The sequence below is a fragment of the Sodiomyces alkalinus genome, assembly GCF_003711515.1.
Source record: "Sodiomyces alkalinus F11 unplaced genomic scaffold SODALscaffold_2, whole genome shotgun sequence".
Lineage (NCBI taxonomy): Eukaryota > Fungi > Ascomycota > Sordariomycetes > Glomerellales > Plectosphaerellaceae > Sodiomyces > Sodiomyces alkalinus.
Genome location: NW_021167080.1, coordinates 4,217,134 through 4,236,507, shown reverse-complemented (window position 1 = coordinate 4,236,507; position 19,374 = coordinate 4,217,134). Strand labels below are relative to the sequence as shown.

The 19,374-nt window shown below is 52.9% G+C and overlaps 4 protein-coding genes across 4 annotated transcripts; 2 read left to right on the top strand and 2 right to left on the bottom strand.

Moving 5' to 3' along the window:
• Nucleotides 1–763: 763 nt before the first annotated feature.
• Nucleotides 764–2,947, top strand: SODALDRAFT_272440 (hypothetical protein; the record flags this gene model as incomplete). The annotated part of the gene is made up of 1 exon (XM_028607835.1): nt 764–2,947. One exon carries the CDS (start codon nt 764–766, stop codon nt 2,945–2,947), a length of 2,184 nt encoding a protein of 727 aa, XP_028468921.1.
• A 2,002-nt stretch (nt 2,948–4,949) lies between these two features.
• On the top strand, nt 4,950–8,688 carry SODALDRAFT_272666 (osmosensing histidine protein kinase SLN1; the record flags this gene model as incomplete). Its single annotated transcript, XM_028607847.1, has 3 exons — nt 4,950–6,825; nt 6,897–7,791; nt 7,893–8,688. The coding sequence occupies 3 exons, from the start codon at nt 4,950–4,952 to the stop codon at nt 8,686–8,688; spliced, it is 3,567 nt and encodes a 1,188-aa protein (XP_028468920.1).
• Nucleotides 8,689–10,156: 1,468 nt separating this feature from the next.
• Nucleotides 10,157–11,325, bottom strand: SODALDRAFT_338590 (repressor of RNA polymerase III transcription MAF1; the record flags this gene model as incomplete). The annotated part of the gene is made up of 2 exons (XM_028612789.1): nt 10,157–11,233; nt 11,320–11,325. The coding sequence occupies 2 exons, from the start codon at nt 11,323–11,325 to the stop codon at nt 10,157–10,159; spliced, it is 1,083 nt and encodes a 360-aa protein (XP_028468919.1).
• Nucleotides 11,326–12,557: 1,232 nt separating this feature from the next.
• SODALDRAFT_112130 (hypothetical protein) lies at nt 12,558–14,887 on the bottom strand. The gene is made up of 2 exons (XM_028606556.1): nt 14,159–14,887; nt 12,558–14,086 (listed from the first exon to the last, which is right to left on the bottom strand). The coding sequence occupies exons 1-2, from the start codon at nt 14,739–14,741 to the stop codon at nt 12,900–12,902; spliced, it is 1,770 nt and encodes a 589-aa protein (XP_028468918.1). The 5' UTR covers nt 14,742–14,887; the 3' UTR covers nt 12,558–12,899.
• Between the last annotated feature and the right edge of the window lie 4,487 nt (nt 14,888–19,374).

The following is a 19,374-nucleotide window of genomic DNA, read 5'->3' as shown; positions in this document are numbered from 1 at the left end:
AAAAAAAAACACGCAGGACAACACGACCGTGGCGGGGCTGGGAATCCCTGGTGTCCACGTTGGCGTTGGCATTGGCGTCGTGGCTAGTAGTGATCCCCTTTGCTCTGCACATGGTGAACGAGGGCCGACGTGGATGCATATAACAGGCCACCTGTGGTCTCTGGCCCGGGTCGGTCGGGTCTCCCGTTCATGACCGTTCTGCTTTCTACTGAGTAGCGCTCTTTCAGGAATCCGTACATCCTATACGTGCGTACTTACGCATCGGTACCTGCCTTGGACTGCTTCCTTTTCTTCTTTGTTTTCTTCTTGACTTGCTTCTCTTGCATGCAGTACCAGCAGCAGCAGCAGCAAACCCGACTCGACTTGCGCATCATTGTTCCGGAACCCGACTTACCTTACCTCACCCTACGCTTGCATATGCTTGACATTGATCATCTCGTGGCTCAACCGGCGTCGCGAATAGCCTCATCTCACTGGCTCAGCCTCGTCAGCTCCAAAGATACACTACACAATCTCATCCAACCCATCACTCACCAACCTCTCCAAACGGGATCAACTGTGACCCCAATAAACCACACCTGGAGTCCGACCTTTGAGGTGTACAGCTGTTGGCCCCTGTCCTGGAACCGACTGCCTCCTGATCGGTCCAGGCTCGACAGCCAAATCGCCAGGTCCTGTCGTTTCATCACGATATGAGACAGCCGCCACCATGGACGCCCACGAACACTTCAGACACCACCCACATCACGAGACCCAAACCGCAATGACACCATTTTATTGCCTGTGGAAAAAGGGGAACGAGCCGGTCCGAGGCCGCATTCTTGACCTGCTGCCCCGGGAGGACTTGGCCTCCCTGCGGTTAGCCTCGTCCGCCTGCTGCAATATCACGACGAAGCGTCTATTCAAGCGGATTCACCTGACCTTTACGGCCAACACCTTCACCAAGGGCTCTCGGGTCCAGGCCCTGGCCCGGGTAGGCCATCATATCGAGCACCTGGCCTTCTCTTTCCCGCACTCTCCCGCCACCTTCCTCCCGCCCTTGATCCACCCGCTCACAGGCGCCGAGATCTGCTTCCTTTACACCCCGTACACGTCCATGGCCTCGGTCCTCGTCCGTCCGAAGTACGCCAACACCGAGCTCGGCGAGATCCTCACCCAGCAATACCCGCCCCTCTTCCACGCCGCCACCAACGTGCCCTCCTTTATCAATGCCCTTCGTCACCTCCCCAACCTCCGGCACCTCACCATTCGCACCCCGGGACAGGATCCTCGCGAACGCTATCGCCGGAACGCCGTCGACTACGCTCTCATTAGCCTGCGCATCGCCATCGAGAGGGCGCCGCTCACCCGTCTCGACCATCTTTCCCTCGAACACGTCCACCCTTCCGCCCTCCACTATCTCCGTCACTCCCCCGCCGGTTCCTTCGGCGCCCTCCCTTCCTCGCCGCGCCGCTGGCGCCAGATCCGCCGCCTCTCGCTGGCCGTGGAGAGCTGGGACTTCTCGGACCCCGCCTCCCCCGGTCGGGACCACCTCCGGGTCATCGACCACTACCTGCGCGGTCTGGCCCCGTCCCTGGAGAAGCTGTCCTTCACCTGGCTCGGGCTCCGCGGACCCTGCCCGCTCGCGCTGGCGGACGACCCGCTCTTCGCCCCGTCCCCGACGAGTCGCAAGCTGTTCAACGAGGTCACCAGCCCCATGTCGCCACTCCCACCCGCACCGAGCCGCCGGCCCCTCGTCTTCCCGCGTCTGCGGCGCATGACCGTCCGCAACGCCGTCATGAACAGCCCGCAGCTGTCGGCGCTCGTGGACGTCCACCGGCCGACGGTGCGGGAGTTCGATTTCGAGGACGTGGTACTCACGGACGGCGGGGCCTGGGACGACGCGCTGGCGCCCCTGAAGAAGGACACGTCGTCTTCCGGCAGGGAGCTGTGGTCCAAGTACGCGCTGTCGCTGTCGCGGAGCAGGTCCGACGCCAGCAACAGCAGCAGCAGCAGTCACCTCCTCCACACGGTGCCGTCGCACGATGACCTGCCGTCGACGCCCAGCGCTGCGGCGGCTGCCGCTTCACGCGAGCTGCTCGACGAGAGCTTTGAGTTTGGTGGGTTGCCGCAGCTCGTCGACTTTGAGCTGGCTGGAATGGAAGTGGGAGATGGAGACGTCCTTCCCGACGGTCATGGGACCTACGGGCTCGAAGACGACCTCGCCAGCGACATCGCAGCGGCACGGGAGGCTGGCAAGGCGTTTACTGCGAAGCTCAAGAAGAAGAAGAAGCGGAGAAGAAAGCGAACCCCAGAAGAGCAAGATTGGGATGGGAAGAAGGGGGAGGCTGGGGAGAGAGATAGTTCCTCTGGTCACAGCCACAGTCACAGTCACAGTCACAGCCACAGCCACAGCCAGGGCCACCTCCCCCCGAAACACCCGCAGCTGCAAACACAGCCGCCGACCAGGTCCGGCTCGCGAGGCCGGCAGTCGGGACACGAAGCAGTGACGGCTCGGCCTACAACGCCCCCGCCGCCCGTGTCGGATATTACGGCGCCCATCATGGACGGCAGCCCGCCGCCGGTCCTCCTCCAGCCGACGGTGTACAACCCGAACGGGCAAGGTGGCGGGGCCGAAGGGTCCGGGGCGGACGGCTTCCTGTCGTCGGTGCAGCGCAACATCGAGCAGGAAGAGGCGCAGCGCGTCTTGGCGGAAGACGCGGCGGCGAGGACGAGCGCGTTGCGCAGGGCCAAGGAGGCGGTGCTGCTGAAGCTCTCACAGCAGTTTGCCAAGAAGCAGATGCCTCCTCCTCTGAAGCCGGCGGCGATGCTGGGACCTGACAGCTGTGCTCTGGGCTTGAGGCTTCGGGAGGGGATGTTTGGCAGGAGCTTCGTCAGCGTCTTGACGGATGAGAGGGCCATGTCGAGTCAGTCGGCGCTGGTGCCACTGATGTTTACTCGAACATGACGGGCCTTTTGGGCGCCCCAGGACTTTTCCTATTTGTCTTTATTTTTTCCTACATGTCTCATTCTCTTCCTTGTATTCCATTCCTTTATGATGATGACGACGTTGATGAGGGCAATGGGCAATGATGGGGCGGTGCTTTCATGTCCTAAGTGATGGACTGATTTGGGGAATACGCACGTGCTGGGAGCAGACAAATAATATGGAAAGCAATAACGTTTGTCAATGGATTTCTAGCAATTATGTTCTTAGTGCCCTTGACTCGTGTCGATTTCTTGCTACGGTGATCGAGGTATCACGAGCTTGGAGTGACGGAAGATGGACCAACCAACAATCATGTCCTGACTAATATATAACGGCCCAGGTGAAACGCACAGACTTCTTTTTCACCGAGCAAGCTCAGCCTAATACATAGATACTTCGTAGGTACATATTCTGTGGAATGGCCTAGACCTTTAGTCGAGCTGCTGGAAGTGGCATAGTGCTCTATCCCTTCTTTCGCTTATCTTGCACTTCCCCTATTTCACCATTCATCACGTCTTCCATTTTACTGTCTTTTTGTCCTTAAAAACTCTTGTAGTTTTCTACCTAGGTACTTTATAGAGTGGGAGTTGAGCGGAATATAAGGTACCTTAGGTACTTAGAGGTGCGCGAAGTGTCCGTGCCAGCGCATTATGTTGTACGGATACTGTACTGGGAGATTAGTCAGCGAACCAAGTAAGGTAAGTGGGTCATTACCCTTCTTACTCGCGGGACCATTAAAAAAAAATCCCGAAGGATTCGACGAGGCGCGTAACCCCATTTTCCCCAGTTCGTTTAAAACAGCAACTCAAAAATCGTCTTCTCGTTATTTACGAATTAAAAGGAAGAAGTAATTAGTTTGCGCTTCTACTGATCGTTCCAGAATGAAGCGTACTTCTTCCCTCCGTACTTCGTATCGCGCATTCCTTACTAACTTTCCTTTCCCTCCCTGTGGGTCAGGTCGTGGCTATCCGGACCTATTCCGTATTAGGACGACTCCGAGATCGTAGTCGACTATACTAATCGTTAAATTAAAGATTAAGACATCGAGTCAGGGATCATTTCCCCCCTCCCCGAAACGACGCAGACGGGTCCAGATTCTTCGACCCCTTGTCCCTTTGAGCGGTCCAGTCATCCACCTAAGGTACCTAATGTATGTACCTTTGGATACTGTTGTATGCAGTACCTCCTCGATCCTAGGCATCCGTAATGCGTACGAAGTACCTCCTACATCCAAGCACGAACTCCTTCACCGGATTCTCCCCAACATTCCGGGTATACCTGTACCTTACTGAGTACGCGCCCTCGTACCAATTTTTCTTTCTTTCTTCTTTCTTCTTTCTTTTTTTTCTTCTTTTTCTTCTTTTTCGCTTCTGCTCTTCGCAGTAGGGTAAGAAGGTACGGAGTAATGATTATGTACTGTACCTTGGGTACTGGAACTCCGTAAGGTAAGGTACCTTAGCAATTCAACCCGCAGCACCATTTCCTCTTCCTCTTCCTCTTCCTCCTCCTCCTCCTCCTCCTCCTCCTCCTTATCCTCATCCTTGTCTCGTCCTCCCTTCTCCTCCGCCGATCTTCGACTCTCTGGTACACGTACTCCGCACGCCCGATAGCTTACAACCTACAACGTACATCCTCCCACTGGCAGACCGGGTTTCTTTTTACTTTACGGACTACTCGCTACTTTTTGTCCGTGAACACCTTGGATAAGAGTCAACTCACCTCCCAATTGATTGGCTCTGGGTGAGGTTTTGTCTATCACCCGGTAGTCACTCCGGCCTTCCTGGGAGCAACCGTACCGATTGTTCACTTATTCCGTCTAGGGGAGACGGGGGCGGAAAACGGAGGGGCGAAAGAAAGAAAAAAGAAGGAAAGAAGAAAAAGAAAGGGAAAAGGAAGGGGACGGCTCAGTTGCGCGTACCATGATTTGGAAACCGAACCGCTGCGTCGACTTCGCGTTCCACCCCAGGGTAAATCAGGGACTATGGCAATCAGGGTCGCCATCCGAGAACAGCTTGCCATTGTCGTCGTCCTCGCCGTTCTCCTCGGCTTGATGATCCTGTCTGTCCCCGTTTGGGTCTTCGTCAACCGCTTCGTCAACAACATCGAAGGCTCCCAACTCGCATTGACCGCCTCCCTCAAGGCCTCCAAGATCTCCGCCGAACTCGAACTCGCCCAGTCCAGCTGCCTCACCATCTCCTCCCGCCTCCTCATCCAGCGCTCCCTCTACGGTCTCTACACCGGCAATGCCGCCGAAGCCGACTGGGAGGCCGCTAGGCTAGACCTCTCCAGCGCCATCAGCGTCGGTTTCCTCACTGGTGTCTTGCAAGGCAGGATCTACTCGAGGAATGTCACCGGCGACCCCAATGGCCTCGTCAACGTCACCGGTAGCCATGTCCAACCCATCAGACTCCCCCACACGCGCCCCGATGGCCAACCTGCCTACCTGAGCCACTCGCCCGAAGGCTACCCCCCGCAGCTCTATCCCAACATCACGTATATAGACTTGGGCCGACCCAGTCGGCGCCGGCCTCTCGAGCCGGCCTACGCTGCCGAGGCCTTCCCAGGTGTTAGCGTCTCGGCCAACGGCGGTCTCCTGCTGGGCCCCCTCGTCGTGAACCAGACCTACGCGCTCATGTCCGTCACCGTCCCCATCCGGGACCAGTTCAGCAACGAATGGATCCTCGGCTACATCACCATGGTGTTTTCCGCCGAGTCCCTGTTTGCCGTGCAGGAGTCGCGAGAAGGCCTAGGCGAGACCGGCGTCGTGTTGCTCGTCGGTCCTACGGGTCCCACTAACCGCTTCGATCCTGCCAACCCTCCCAGCAATCACACCTACATCCCCGACAGGCACGTCTTCGGCGAAAACCCCGTCCGTTTCATTCTGCCCCCTGGTCCTCTCGAGGGCCAAGCCGACAGACACTCCAAACGCAGCTCTAATCCCGACAGCGACGCCCCCGATTCCAGTGGTTACAATGTCCCTTTTCCCGCCAGAGATTTCCCCGCCGTCCTCAACTCGTTCGCCGACCGGTATGACACCGTTAATAACGCCAGCTCCATGATCGCCACCCATAATGAGCAAGGCGTCTCCGTGGCTGTCGGCTTCGCCAGGACGAGTACCCCTCTGGTGAATTGGACGGTCATCGTCGAACAGGCCAAATCCGAGGTGGACGCCCCGACCGTTACCTTGCGAAACATCATCCTGGGCTGCGTGTTCGGGACCGCCGGGCTCGTCATCGTTTTGGTCTTTCCCCTGGCCCACCTTAGCGTTCTGCCCATCCGGCGACTCAAAGCTGCTACGGAAAAGACCATCGCGCCTCCTGGCTATGACAGTACCTCTGATGATGACGAGGACGAACACGAACACGAACACGAGAACGAGAACGAGACGACTGCGGGCTCCGGCGCCATCTCTTCTCGCTCCCAGAGGTCTCAGAAAGGCAGCTGGGCAGCGGCAGCCGTCTCCAAAATCTTCCGCTACAGGGCCAAGGAGAGACCGCCCACGGACCACGACCAGGAATCCGCCCGCCGCACCTTCAAGATTCCCGGAAAAGTGGACGACCGCAAACATTTCATCATTGACGAGCTCAGCGAGCTGACCCAGTTTTTCAACGGCATGAGCGACGAGCTGGTCAAGCAATACACCTCCCTCGACGACAAGGTGGCGGAACGGACGAGGGAGCTGGAAATCAGCAAGAAAGCCGCCGAAGCTGCCAACGAGAGCAAGACGCTGTTCATCGCAAACATCTCGCATGAGCTCAAAACACCCCTCAACGGCATTCTCGGCATGTGCGCCGTTTGCATGGAGGAGACGGACATTTCCAGGATCAAGCAATCCCTAAAAACGCTCTACAAGTCGGGTAAGTAACTATGCGCGGGACCAGTCTTCTTTACAGTTTTCGGCACACACCAACTAACACTTTCCCTGCAGGTGACCTCCTGTTGCATCTCCTCGAGGACCTTCTGAGCTTCTCGAAGAATCAAATTGGACAGCAGCTTGCCCTGGAGGAGAGGGAATTCAGACTCGCCGATATCAGGACCCAGGTGCTCTCCATCTTCGATAAGCAAGTCCGCGAAGGCCGCATCACGTTATCTGTTAACTTCTCGAGCTCTGAGGCCATCGAATCCGACCCTCCTGTCGAGCGCGTCAGCACGGACAAGAAGCTGCCCGCTCTGGGACCCAATGGTGCAGGCCGGCTCAAGGATCTGTGTCTCTGGGGCGACCAGCACCGAATCCTTCAGATCATCATCAACCTCGTGAGCAACAGCCTCAAGTTCACCCCGCCAGGAGGAACCGTAAGCGTTCGCATCAGGTGCGTCGGGGAGGTCGAGACGACGTCTTCCGGCGGCGACGACAACAGCCGCCCGTCGTCCTTTTCCAGGGACTCGAAACAACTCTCGAGGTCCCGATACAGGCCCGGCGGGAGCTCCGCCCACTCGTCTAGTTCCAAGGCGGGCTCAACCCTCGGGGCGGCGGCCAAAGGGACGGCCCTCTCCATCAACCCCATGGAGCCCAAGTTTGCTCCGCACTTGACCGGGGAAGAGCGCTCGCCGACCCCGCCGCCTCCTGGAGCCAAGTCGTTCATGTTCGAGTTCGAAGTGGAGGATACGGGGCCGGGCATTCCGGAGCATCTGCAGCAGCGCGTCTTCGAACCTTTCGTCCAGGGCGACCTGGGCTTGAGTAAGAAGTTTGGAGGCACCGGTCTCGGTCTCAGTATCTGTCACCAGCTGGCGTATCTCATGGGTGGCTCCGTGTCTCTAAGAAGTACCGTTGGCGTTGGCTCGGTCTTTACCGTGTACATTCCCTTACGGTATGTTCGCGAGATGTAAGTATATCCATCCGTTCGTTTTCAGTTCCTTTTTTTTCTTTTCATTTTTTTTTTCTCTTAAATCCTCCACCGCTAACCACGCATGGCCTTTTGCTCAGGACATCTAGCACAGCATCGAGTAGCGTCAAATCGAGACCGGCCAGCGTGGCCACCGTCGATGGCACCACGGAAATCGTACAGCGCACTGCGCAGACGCCCAATACCACCAAGGCGACCAGCGAAACTAAAGTAGCTGGCGTAGCGGGACACCAAGCCACCAGGCTCGTCGGCTTGCGGCAGCCCTACTTCCCGATGAACCCCACGCCGAGCACGCCGCGAAGCACCCAAGACTCCATGGCGGCCATCTCGCGCGCCATGGCCAACAAATCCGACTCGGGGAAGCTGCGCGTGCTGGTGGCCGACGACAACGCGACCAACATCGAGGTGGTGAGCAAGATGCTCAAGCTCGAAGACATCTACGACGTGACCATCGCCAAGGACGGCCAGGAGGCGTTCGACCTGGTCAAGGCCAACATGGACAACAACATGCGCTTCGACGTCATCTTCATGGACGTCCAGATGCCCAACCTCGACGGCCTGCAGTCGACCAAGCTGATCCGCCAAATGGGCTACAAGGCGCCCATCGTCGCGCTCACCGCCTTCTCGGAGGAGAGCAACGTCCGCGAGTGCATGGAGAGCGGCATGGACGAGTTCCTCAGCAAACCCATCCGCCGCCCCGCCCTCAAGCAGGTGCTCATGAAGTTTGCCACCATCCCCGAGGAGCCCGAATCGACAATCAACACTTCGGGAGAAGCCACGTCGGAAGAAGAGGAGATCCACGACGCCAGGCAAGAACAGGGGGAGCCGAAGCAGACCAATGGTGTGAAGAACAACAGTGAGGCTGAAGGGAGTTGAGATTATAGTGGTAGCGATGAGCCACCCGCGACTTTAAACCTCGAAGGGAGTTCTTCTCTGCCAAGCAAGGACAGCTTTCCCTTTTCTATTTGATTTGTATTCTTACTGATCAATCATGGGGGGTTTTTTTTTTTTTTTACTTTTTTGACCTTTCACCTTCCTTCCCTTTCTCCTTTCTGCTTCCTTTTTTCACTTTTTATTTTTATTTCGACGATCAAGTCAGAAATCTCGGGATTCTGCTTGCATTTGGCGCGGGGGCGGGAATACCAAAACATACGGGACATTGGACATGGCAGCAGGCGTTTTTTTGGTGATGGATCTTATAGCGAATGTACACATACCTTTGGACGATTCTTGTGCCCCCTTTTTTTCTTCCTTTTTTCTTGTCGTTTCAATTTTTGGAGGGGATGGATACCTTGAGATGCGACAACATGGGCGCAGCATAGGTCGCGGATCGATAAGTCGAAAGGGACGGCAAAAGCTCATTGAAACCCCTCTGCGAATACCCATAGAGACCACTTTGCTCAGGTCCAAAGACTTATTTATTAGGGGCGCTCCTCTCAGCAGGCCATCGATACAGAGCATATCACCAAGCCTCATTGCCCTGGAAAGGAGATCTTGTTATTTCAGCAACCGATCCCTAATGAAAACTCTGGCATTTGAAGCGAATAGAGAACTCAGAGACAAAGACAGGCAAACCCCAAGGGTTACACCAGAGATGAGGCCATGCGAAGTCTCTTCGTCGCGTCCAACTTGTCCATCTGTCTGTCTGTCATATTGCATGCTGCCCTGAGAACGTCTCTCTCCTCGCATTACCAGGGAACATATTAACAACAAAACAGAAGAAACTAGAAGAGGAGAGACCAAGTGATATTTAATAAAAAAAAGAAGAAAAGAAAGCAATACAGCCGCGTAGCCCAAAACTCCATGCTCGTCCCTACTGGCATCCTTAGTGTCCTTGTATCCTTCATCGCCGTACCGTACCAAACTGTCCCCCAACCCGGGGTTCATCCGTTGGCATTCTCTTCCCTGCCGTTCCGTTCCGTTCCGTTCCGTTTCCGATAACCGAATCCGATAGGCATCACCTTCGTGAAGACATAGCCTCCTGACACTCCAGCCAGCGCCACCCGGCCAGAAGAGAGAAGAGAAAATAGAGAGGGGGTATCATCACGCTGTGTGCCCATTGTTCATCGTCAACACCATATGCGTCTTCCTTCCGCTTGCTTCGGCTCGGCTTTCATAGAGATAAAGTGTCGCAAACAAGAAAAAAGAAAGAAAAAAATTCAAGTCCCAAACTCGCCAGTTGATGGCTGGTTTTCATGTTTGAAAAATAAAAGGGGAGAGGAAAAAAAAAAGACGAAAAAAGGGCACAGACCAACGTCGAATCCGAACAGTGCAGTGTGAGAAGGAAAAGGGAGAAGAATGAGAGACACGGCGAAAGAATGACGGAGCGTAGGGAAGACGGGGCCTAAATCTCCATATGACCGACCAGGTCTTCGCTCATACCCCGTGCAATACTCTTGCGTCTGTCGGTATCGTAGTATTCGTCTTCATCTTCATCCTCGTCATCTTCATCCTCTTCGTCCTCGTCATAGTACAAGTCGTCGTCGGCATACTCTTCGTCGAGGAAAGACACGAGGTCGCCGTCTGCGCCGCGGTTCCACACGAAGCCGTCGTTGGGGATCTCGTCGTCGTCCTGCGGGGGCACGACGTCGGCGTCGCGGTCGCCCAGCCAGTATTTGGCTCGCTTGTTGGCGGTCATGGCGTCCCAGTTTTCGCCGTGGGGTCGCTTGGCGCCCGAGCTACTCCTGCGGGACGGTAGCATGGGCCGCAGGGCGTGCCACTGGGACGAGACGACGGGCACGACGCGGAGGTAGAGGTAGGCGATGCGCTTCATCTGGCGGTTGAAGAAGAAGTAGTGCGTGGACCAGATGGCGGATGCGGACTCGTCCTCGTCAAAGGGGTCGTCGTCCGGGCAGTAGGAAAAGATGGCGCATCGGTTCAGGCGCATCTCCTTATCGATCATGGCCCAGCACTGAGGGCCCCACACGGCGGGGTCCATCGCGGCGGACGAAGTGGGATCCCCCGGCTGGGTCTCGGGGTGCGGTCGCAACGTCTGCAGAATGGAGTTCAAGTTGACCATGACGCGGCGCAGGTTCCTTTCGCGCTTGAAGTCGGCGGGGCGGAGGACGTGGGAGAAGTCGTAGTGTTGGTGGCTCGCGTTGAGGGTGGCGATCAGGTAGGCGAACGTGCGACGGCTGTGTATTTCGGTGAGCGGAGCGCCGAACGGACTCGATTGGGAGAAGAGCTTCATGTCAGGGGAGGTGGCCATCATGGCTTCGCGCTGAGGCGGTGAGAGGCTTGAGCCGAGCTTTTGCAGAGCGGCATACTGCGACATGAGATCCTTGTCGATGGCTTTCCACAACTTCTTATCGGCGCGGGACGACTTGGTGGTGTAGAGGTCGCATCCGCCCGTGACACTGCAGTCGGGCGTATTGAAGTTGAGAGCGCCCGTCACGGCCTCGAAGGCTTGCGTCGGGAGGTACTGCAGCAGCCCATGCCATTCTTGTCAGTATTTTCGAGAAAGAGTAAATGATATGATGGGCTACCGGTATCCTTGCGACAGCGCACCTTCATGGTGAATTTGGAAAAGACGTTTCCAAGCTAAGTCGGTCTATCGCGACGGAGATGGGGAGATGGGCCAATGTGGAGAAGAAAGTTGGCGGCGTCTAGCTTTGCGACAACTTCCAAGACCTATGATAGACCTAGACGATGCGGCAAGTGGAGGATTTATGCCAGATGATGTCGATACTGATAGATGGTGCGGCACGTAGGTGTAGATATGACGGTCGGCGCATCGGGTTGGAAGTTATTGGGAGGGAAGAGTCGCGGTCGCAGATGGTAGTACTTTGCGGTGAGAAGAGGGTTGAAGGGAAGGGAGTGGAAAAAAGGCAAAGGCAAGGCTAAATAGTTGGATGGGAGAAAAGCGTAAATAGGAGTATCGTCACATGAGTTTATGGCCTATTATCTCTATCCGTGGCGTGTCGTATTGTTTTGCAGGACGGGAGTAATAAAGGACAATAATGTTAAGGTAGTTGTTAGTGCTCAGGTGAGTTGGATGATCAAGTGTGAATTGAAACGGAAGATCTGACCCGGGGGGGAGGGAAGACAGAAGGACAAGTACGTAATAAGGTAAAGAGAAGGAATAGATGTCCCGTCCAGATGGGCAACCCAAAGGAACAGGGCAGGGTGGTGGCTTTGTTGGCCATGCCTACCTTAACCTCTAAGGTACAACGTACACGTGCCCTTCACCCTTCACCCTCACCGTTTGCCGGATCCGATAGGTTCCCTATACTGAACGATGCGCTTGGATTACGTCAGTCTGGGCTGAAGTGGACCGACACAGCACTGCGCCAGACGCTGGGGGACTTTAGTCCTGTCCTGTCAGAAAGGGTCCGTGTCCAATTGGTTATTCCTCCCTTTTACTCCACCCCCAGAAACCCACTCGCCCAGTTACAGACCAAGTAAGTACATATGTAATGCACTCTGTATCGGTACGGATACTTGAAAGTACTTGCCCATTCCGAATAGCGATAACAAGAGTCCACCAATCCGAAATGAGCTTCCTATCACGCTGCCGGTACTGGAAGGTCCAGTGGGTGCTGCCAGCTGTCGTGCTGTGGAGAGATACCAAAGGTAAGGTAGTCGAGTCGTAGGGTTATTAGTAGGACCTAAACTTCATCTCCACCTCTTCCAATGGCCTTTGCGTCGCAAATCCCGTGCAATATTGGGAATTGCTAATTGCATGACATGAAGGATGAAGGATGATGTGAGAGCTGGCTGTCTAACATTGAGTGTTGTTCGCTGTTTTGAATTCCCCGTTGCTCTTCATCATCCGCTTATGCCGCTTGCCCCAGCCCAAGGCAATGTCTGTTTGCCGCCTCCCTTCATTTACACACTCCCTCTCTTCTTGACCCCTTCTCCTTCCCCCGGCATGGATCCTCCAGGCGTCTCGAAGTCATACATATGCAATATATGTAGGTGAATATAAATGAGGTGGTGGCTACTCCCAGGCGTTGGCTGAATGCGGAACAACCCTGCAAACAAAGAATAGCAAAGCCAATGCCAATGCCACCACGCACCACAAAGCCCAGAATACAAAGTAATAAGGCTTCTTCCGTTGTGGACTTCATGGGCTTAATATATCATCATCAACCCACCATCCCAGTCTCATCCCCGAACCGCCGTCCCATGGCCAATTCCCAACTCAAAACACTTTGACCCGAGATGGGCGCCAGCGTGTTCGAGCCATCATCCGTGACCAGGAGAAGCTCATCCCCGTAATCCCCGTCATCCTTCTCCGTCTTGGCCACGAACCCATCATCCCCCCTCTGCTCGCTCGCCTTGTCGGATCCGTGGCCGTCTTCCTCGTCGTCCACGTTCCCCGCGAAAGCCTCCGACACGCTCGACCACTTCCGCTGCGTCCAGAGACCGGCCCGTGATGCTGATGCGCCAGGCGCGTCGCTCGCCCCGTCGAGGCCCAGCCCCTTTGCCTTCTTCAGGAACCGCCGCGCCATGCCAGCCGGGATGTTGTCTTCGGGTTCCCACGTGGGGTTCTCGTCCGGGCTCCAGTCGCCTTTCCACCGCACCAGGAAATGCCGCACCGGTTCGCCACCGATCATGAGCACCTTGGTCGCCTCCAGCCGCTCGACCTCGTATACTGGATCGCCTTCGTTGCCGTCCCCTCCTTCGTCCTTCCCTTCGGCCTCGTCGGCGTCAGATTGCTTCGCCCGGGGCGTAGGCTTCTTTTTACTCCGTTGCTTTTGTGTTGACGAGGAATCCTGAGCCGCCGGCTTTGGCGTCGGTGTTTTGCCAGATTTCGATGGGTTGCTGACTGTAGTCCACCGCGAGCTATTCACGGCCAGTGGCGTAAATCTCGGCCTCGGCGTGGCGTCAGGTTGACGGCTGGTTTCACGCAAGGACTTGGCCGGCGCTGAGACAGTTGTTGTTAATAGTCGGCCGGATGTCGTAGGAGTTCCGGGGCCAGGGTTCTTCTGTGCCCTCGGCGTCGGGGAAGACCTGGCTGGCCGCCGTATGCTTTCCGATGGTGGTGCGGCTTCCGACGCGCCCCGCGCAAAGGCCCATGTGTCCGTCGGTTGGTGCCGTGAAGGGCCGCCCAGTTGGAGCGGCACAGGAGATATGGTCCTCTGCTTCTTCCGCGGCGGCTCTAGATGACGCAGTCTGCTAGAAGCGCGGCTCGCCGCCTCCGACGTCGTAAGCGTCAGCTCATCCCGCGCCATCGCCAAAAGGCATTCGCTGTTGAGAGCTCTGCTGTCGTCCCATCCTCCCAGATCCTCCAGCTGCTCTCGAATAATATGCTCATCGTCGGCTTCCGAGTCTTCAATGTAATCCTGCCCAGTTACTGCTGTCCCAAACGACTCCGTCTGCAACAGGTTCGGGCGCTTCTTACTCGGCCGACCTTTCTTTTTCGATGGTGCATATTCCTCCCTTCGGCCCTCCCGCGACGCAGATCGTGTGTGCATCTCCACCGAGTTGTCGCGCGAGCTCCCGAGTAGGCCGCTGCGGAGCAGTATACCGCGCTTGGCCAGCTCTTCCTCGCGTTCGCGTCGCAGTGCCTCTTCGACCGCCCGCACGTTCTCGGCCTCTTCCTGGGCCAGCTCCGCGCGCTCGCGGGCCTCGGCTTGCACCTCGTTCCATCTCTCGTACTCCCGCGCCGAGACGTAGTCTCGAATCTCCGCCGCGTCGACCGTGATTCGCGTCGTCGGCAGGTCGGGCCAGGTGATCAGGTATTCTCGATGTGGTTGACCGTCTCGAGAGTTCTCAGGTCGCACAATATATTCTTCTACAATCGTTGCTTGGCTATCATGGGTTGGAAGCAGCGTGATGGGCGCCAGGCGCCTGCGGCCGGGTCGGTACTGGCAGTATGTCTCCTTGTCGAGCTCCACGGTCAGGGTCCACGCTTTCGCAGGCATGGCTGGAGCAGCCACTTTTCCGGGCGTCCGCGCGTATCTGGTGCGGGACGAACTCGACATTATGTGTCATACTATGAATGGCGGCTAGCAACAGAGAATCGTCGTTTCCCTTGGTGGGAGAGTGGTAGTCGGAGGCAAAGGAACTTCGCGACGTCAGGGATACGAAGGGGTATCTATGGAGGACTCGAGATAGTCGGCATCTAGCATAAATCGAGCGAGGTTTCTGAGCGTGGTTGTAGTCTGTGCGATAGCAGAAGGCTGCTGGAGTCTATAGGAACCAGGGAGGGCTACAGAGACTCCTCGAGGGCAGTCCAAGTTGGCCTAGAGGACTGCACCGTCTTTCTTCTCGGGCTCTAACTTGCTCCCTGTCCTTCTTTCCGCCTGCCCCACCCGGTTAAGATTGTTTGAGGTCGGAATGGGCAGTATTGTAGGTCGTTGAACAGAACACGGTCGGTGGACACGAGCCTCGCGTCGCGAGGCTTCGAAGGAACGCGTGCAAACCCAGCCCTTTGATAGCGCGCTAAACAGTCTTTAGAGATTCCACAACGTCAGCCTCTTGCTTTGATAAGAACAATGAAAATACATTGCCTAATGGGACTGAGCAGCGTTAATATTTTCTGTCTTTTGCGATTGCATACCTTGGGCAGGAAATGGAATGCGGAACAAGGGTGTTTGTTGGTGTTGGTTTGAATATTTTCTCGAGGTAATTACTATAGAAAATAAGATTTAATACGCCTTTAACAGACCATAGTTTTTACGGTTACGTAACAGGCACGGATTGTCGCATAGACCTCCCTCGGGGTGGAACAACCTAATAGCCGAATACGCGGTCAGGCACGGAAGGTGGATATTGTCGCATGGGCAGGACCACGATATGGTCCATAGGGGATCCAGGGGGGATCCACTCCATAACTAAGGGCTCCGGATATCAGGGACTTCGGGTATCAGGATATAATAAGGGTGGATACCGGAAAAGACCGGATAGGATCTAAATAATATAGTACCCATAACAGAGTCTTTACTACCTAAATTAAGGGTATAAAGACTCTCCTAGATATAACTGGATATAATACACACACACGAGATTTCTGCTCTACTAAGTTAATTATTTAAGTGCCTATTTTAACGTGCGATAGTTATAAGCCCGGTTTATAACGCCTAAACGATAGATATTAATAAGGCTACCCCTATTCTACTATAAAGAAATAATCACGTCTATATAAGTACTCTTAAATAACTACTATTAATCTAATTAGAGTAATTAAGAGATTAATTAACCTACCTATTTATTAACTAACCGATAAATAATAATCTAGTAAAGATATCTGCTAACGTATCTAACGCCGAATAAAAGGCGCCCGCTACTACCCTCGTTAATTAAAGGGATTAGGTAGTTTAGGAGCACACCGTACACGGTAAATCGGCCTCCTACTAGGATAGCTACCTTAATCTAAAGCTAAGCGATAAGAAGGCTAACGCCTATCTCCTCCTTATATCTATACCCCCTAATATTCGTAAATACGAAGCCCTTACCGCGGACCCTAACACGGAGGAGGCTATAGCTATTACCGTCACGGCTACTCCGTCTTCCACTATCACGCTAAAGGGCGATAAGGCTACGGATACCACGGACGCCGCCGCCACGGCCGCTACCACGGCGGCCACGGCCGCCGGTAAGAGGAAGACGGCCGCTCGCCGGAAAGCTACGGCTATAACGAAAGAACTAACGACTAGGACGCCCACGTCTATTAATAACCTCTCTAAAAAGGGGCGTACACGCTACCTATAAGATCGCCGTATATACCGCGAGGAAAAGGCAGACTATAACGCATAGTAGAAAGAGTTTAATAAGGTATACTCTTATATCGAAAGGACTATATATACTACGTTATATAACCTCCTCGCCTAGCTATAGGATAATACCGTAAATAACCCGCGGGCCTAGATTACTCTCCTACACGCGTACGTTAGACCGATATCTATAGACCTCTGTAAGGAAGCCCTAGTCCTATACAGATAATACACCACGCCTATAAAGGCTATACCTAAGGATATAGACGCTTAGGTGGTAAGCTAGACAATATCGATAATACACTGTAAATATATAGGCGTTTTAGAACTATTAAGCGCGGACTATTAGGTAGAAGACGCGTTACAAGCCGTTAGACTTATTATCTAGGAATAGAGTAATAACTACCTAGTAAATAACTACGATAAGATTACGGAAAATAAACTAACGATTAACGACTTCGTAAAGGCTCTACTAGCGGTTCTTAGTAATATAAAGAGCCTATAATCCACCGCTATAAAGCCTAGAGTTAGAAGAGATACCTTTAATACCCTTAGGAACCTCCCTAATACTAAGGCCACTGCTAATAACGATAATAATAAGAAGCGCCCTTATAGTAATATATCCGTAAAGGCTATCCCTCCTATAACGAGGAGGCCTTATAAGATATTGCTATGACGGCTTCCGGCCCTCTATAGTATAACGGACGATAGGGGATTAGCGTCGGGGTTTTAGTTTAAAATAAGAAGAGGATGTTAACTAAAGAGCAGTAACTGTCGTTCGTAGTGTCTGGTCGTAGTTACGTCGTAAAGACTAGGCGTCTTCTTCATAAGGTAGAGTCGAGCGTAGACTAATGGTCTAGGTGAAGACTTAGATTGATCGATGTCTTGTTCTCTAACAGAAGTAAGACCTAGGATATGCTGGTATATATATCTACGGGATTACGGGTGTCCTGGTGATCTCCTGGTTCGGGATCACGCCGGATCACTTCTCGGACTAAGTGACCCCTAGTGATCCTAGTGATTCTCCTATACTAATAGGTTCCCTATACGGGTGTATACTATACCGGTTATCTATCACGTAACCCGGTATATAATATCGTCCTAAGTTATCTTCTAGTTACGTCCTAGTATACTAACCGCCCTAGTACGTTATAACTAGTATATCCTTAGTGTATATTAGGTCTACTAGCCGTAATATTACCTTCCCCCTTCTAAGCGCTATCCTAGCGGTTATATAAATAGGTCGCCTACCCCGGGTTTATAACCCCCCGGGTTTTCTTCTTTTCTCTTATAGCTAACTATTATATCCGGTCGTATATAGAAATCGTAGCTTTTTTATAAGATATAGTATTAAATTAAGTTATCGCGTACTATTAAGCTTTCTAGAGTAGAAGTTATACCTTATTCCTTTTACGAGTCGAAAGGCTTCCGGTACCTTATAATCGAGAGTATCTTTTATTATAGGGAATATATTTATCGTGGTCGCTCGTGCGATAGTTTAGGTGTCCTTTTATCTTCTCGTAGGTGTCTTCCTGTTCTCCGCGAGCCGTTTCTTCTTACTAACCGCTCTCCCCAGTAACACGTATTAATAAGGAAATAGAGCGTCTTAAAACGGAGGAGGAGGTAACCGAGGCTTCCCTTCTATCTACTTATCGCGCGTTAGAGAAGGTATAGAAGGAAGTTTCTGAGTCTTTAGCCTGTCTGGCCTGAATCCGTCATTAGAGGGAGTCTCTTCGTTCTAAGGGTATAACTATAGTGGCCTATGGCCTTAAGTCCTTTGATGCTTTAGAGGCGGCGGATCGCGAGGAGTCCGAAGCAGTGGTCGATACGCGGGTGGCGGGTACGGTTAATATGATTAACTGGAATCTGATCCTATCGCAGGATATAGGTGATTTTCTGGATATTAATTTTGCGTAGACCGCGGCGTCCGGTTCTGGGTCCTGATAGTGTTCTGTCAGTATTGCTTTAGGAGTTACTTGTAATTAATCAGGTTTTCTTTGGGTTTCTATATATTATCGCCGTGGTCGTAGTTTTCCTATTTTATAAAATATTCGGTGCCGTCTAGCGTCTCTTAGTAGTCGAGGATTCGTTCTGCTTTATATATATCGCTAGTATCGACCACGATCGTGTTTTATATTATTTTTACGTTTTTCGGTGCTGGTTTAAGTAGTGAAATATGGAAATTATTATATATCCTTATTATCGGAGGTAGTGATAGAATATAGTTCGTATCTGATTTTTTCTCTAGGATTTTAAACGGTCCTAATTTTTTAAAATCCAATTTATCGCTTAGTCGTTATATTCTGATGTTTTTGCGAATAAGGTAAACGCGGTCCCCCCTTAAAAGGGTTAGTCCCTTAATCCTTAATTAATTCGCGTACCTGCTTATTCGTGTTCTGACTATCTCTAGGTCGGTTCGTAGTTCTTCGTGTGGTTTTTTTATGCTTTTAACTGTTTTTATCGCTCTTAGTGCGTCTAGTCCTTCTAAAGGTTTTCTAAATACTATCGGTATATATCCGTAATTTACTTCGAACGGTATTTTCTTTATTAACTTATTTAACGAGCTATTATATATAAACTATATAAGTGGTAGGTATTATACCTAATTATCTTATTCGTACTCTATATAGTATCGTAGGTACTATTCTAGGACTTAGTTTATGATTTCGGTTTGTCCGTCCGTTATAGGGTGAAATACTGTCGAATACTTATGTTTCGTTCCTAGCTAGCTTATAACTGCTTTCTAGAAGTTATTAGTAAAGAGCTTATCTCTATCCGTAATAATTTCGTTTAGTGCGCCGTGATCCCTGATTAGGCGGTCGATAAAGATACTTACTAGTTCTTCTGCTATAGTGTTTTTAATATATAGAATATAAAGAGTGTATTTCGTGAATCGGTCGAT